At 34.0% G+C, this 2,500-nt stretch overlaps 1 protein-coding gene across 4 annotated transcripts in view; it reads left to right on the top strand.

Annotated features, from left to right (window-relative positions):
* Window positions 1-2,500, top strand: part of LOC122265201 (uncharacterized) — a 32,056-nt gene that overhangs the window by 23,394 nt on the left and 6,162 nt on the right. For all 4 annotated transcript variants that reach the window (XM_086556275.1, XM_086556276.1, XM_086556274.1 and 1 more), the window contains 2 exons: window positions 700-786; window positions 2,033-2,500. The exon at window positions 2,033-2,500 is cut by the window's right edge and continues 468 nt beyond it. In XM_086556275.1, coding sequence (XP_086412401.1) covers window positions 700-786; window positions 2,033-2,500 — 555 coding nt within the window. The remainder of the gene's footprint in view (window positions 1-699; window positions 787-2,032) is intronic.

Raw genomic sequence — 2,500 nt, 5'->3', positions numbered from 1 at the left:
AAGTGACCTGTTGCATTTGGGTAAATTTATAGTGTATAGAAATTGTAAATGAGCATTGCCTTCTTCAAAATTTAATAGACTACATCATATTGGAACTTGAGAAAGTCATTGAAGACAAGACTAGGAAGAAATGCCACATAAAAAAGATATAGATGTGAAATATGCAAGATCTAGTGATATCCATAATGAAGGAGTCCGTATATTTGATGCATTCAGAAAGATAAGAGCAAAAGTGATTAAAAAGAAAATGTTGGAGGTATGAAAGATGCTCAGAAAACATGGTCACAAGCAACACATTTGATGTTCAATGTAATGAGAAATAAGTATGCTAAGGCTATGTGAGAGGCCAGGAAAGATTTAAAAAAGGATTAATTCATAAACCAAATCTCTTCTTTAACTACATTGATATTCAAACCAAAAGCAAATTTAGATCATAGCTATTAGATGTTGAAATATAGTCTGTTCTAAAGAAAAAAGAAATAGAGACTATAATATTTGGTGGGTTTTATTTACCAGCAAACATGCAAGGAATTATTTTTTATCAAGAAATTTTCCTTTTTTATTTTATTATTTATTTATTTGTTTATTTATTTATTTTTTATTATTATTATTTTTTGTTGTAATATTTGTACAGCAAAGAAGCAAGTGCAATTTTTAATTTGATTTGACTTTAATGGTATTTTTTCCTCCCCCCCCCAGAAATTTGAGGAATTCCAGGAAAAGTTTGCTCAATGGAGAGAAAAACAAGACGATTATCTAGCTGATGTCATTAAACGTTATGAACCTGTAAGTATTGTATTACTTAGTTCATTAACCCATTGCAGACAGGTGTCATGACATACATGATGTAGGAGCTTTGGCCTGATGACTGGCGTCATGACGTACTTGACCCTCAGGGATTTTGGATCACTGTACTATTTTATTGTGCTATGAAAAAGAAGTGAGTGATGATGGCAATTGCAGTCATAATTACTGTAATTACAGTAATGTTAAGCTAACTTAACGTCCAAAACCTAGATGGCACCACTTTTTCCTAGCACCAGTAGGAGAGAATGGCACCCATCCACGGTCTTTAGCATGCATGGTCTTTAGCATGCACTATCTTTATAGAGTGATGGCACACACTAAGTTGACCGCCTCTTGCTCTAAAGTAACGCCGATGAAGGTTGTTCAGGCAGAATGAGAAGAGGAAGGTGACTCAATCCATACCCAGTGTCTAAAATGTGCTCCTGTGCCAATATGGATGCCTTTCACTGTGGCACTCAGTCACAAGTACAGGTTTCTTTCCTCTTCCCTACCTCTTCATGTTATCTTCATTGTAGGTGGTTATATGTTTCGTATTCATTCATGACCGCATAAGAATACGAAAAAAGAAAGTTGCCTTTTGTCCTCCCATAAAAAAGCAATACTTCTATCATACTCGTAATAAAGAAAATAATGAGCCAATATGGTTCATATACTACAATTTTAGTCAACTGCAGCACTAATAGAACCTGTCATATGGCACATATTAGTCTCTAAACTCAATAAAACACAAAAAATAAAACACATAAATGGTTCTAGTTTTACAATGAATGACTGAAAGACAGTGGGATGATTCAAATTATGTTGCTTCAAGCTGCCTCGCTCTAAAATAAAACTTATCCTAGAGACTGGGCAAGGGAATCTATCCCCATCTGCAATAGGTTAATCGTAAGAATGTTAGAAATATCATCATAGTGTTTAATAAAAACATTAATTGACCTAAATATAGACACCAATATATTTAGATGATTGCTAGAAAATGAGCCATTGCCATTTCAATGCTCAACGCTTTACACTTCCCATATGAACTTAGGCCAAATATTGACTATTGATATGGTTTAAAGGATTATTTTATTTAATTCAAAAATAAAATTGACTGATGTCTATAGCTTCATCTTTTTTATACCAAATTATGAATTAATTAGATAAGTTTAAGCAGCAATAAAAGAAAAGCTGTAGTCTGTGCTTTGTGGCATGTTTTATAACTATCATTTGTTTTTCTTCTCAGGAACAACCAGTCAAGAAAGAAAAGGTGGAAATTAAGAAAAAGGTTGTTAAATTGGAAGAATTTAAGCACACACAAGTCACTGTCATGGGCTGTCCCAAGTTCAATGACCCACCAAAGAGGCCGCCTTCCAGTGGATTTTTCTTATTTAGTGCTAAATTTGAACATAAAATGAAGGGCAAGTTTTCAACAATGAAAGAAAGGAAGCAGAGCTGTAGGACATACTGGGAAAAATTACCAGACGAACACAAGCAGATTTACAATAACCGGTGTAAAGAGTTGAAGGAAGAATACCACAAAAATTTGTTGGAGTTTGTAGGTAAACTGGAAGAGGGTGAGCGTATGATGTTCTTGGGACACTATCGTAAACCCCTGAGAAAATTCTTTAGACAGGATGTATTTGAGGAGAAATACCCCAATAGAATATATCCAGTATATATAACCAGTCCAACCAAAAAAAGCAAAGATAAG

Source organism: Penaeus japonicus, unplaced genomic scaffold (assembly GCF_977035675.1).
Source record: "Penaeus japonicus unplaced genomic scaffold, GWHDUDI00000001_assembly GWHDUDI00000032, whole genome shotgun sequence".
NCBI classification, from domain to species: domain Eukaryota; kingdom Metazoa; phylum Arthropoda; class Malacostraca; order Decapoda; family Penaeidae; genus Penaeus; species Penaeus japonicus.
The sequence above is the reverse complement of the archived record's forward strand: the minus strand, read 5'-3'. Positions and strand labels throughout refer to the sequence as shown.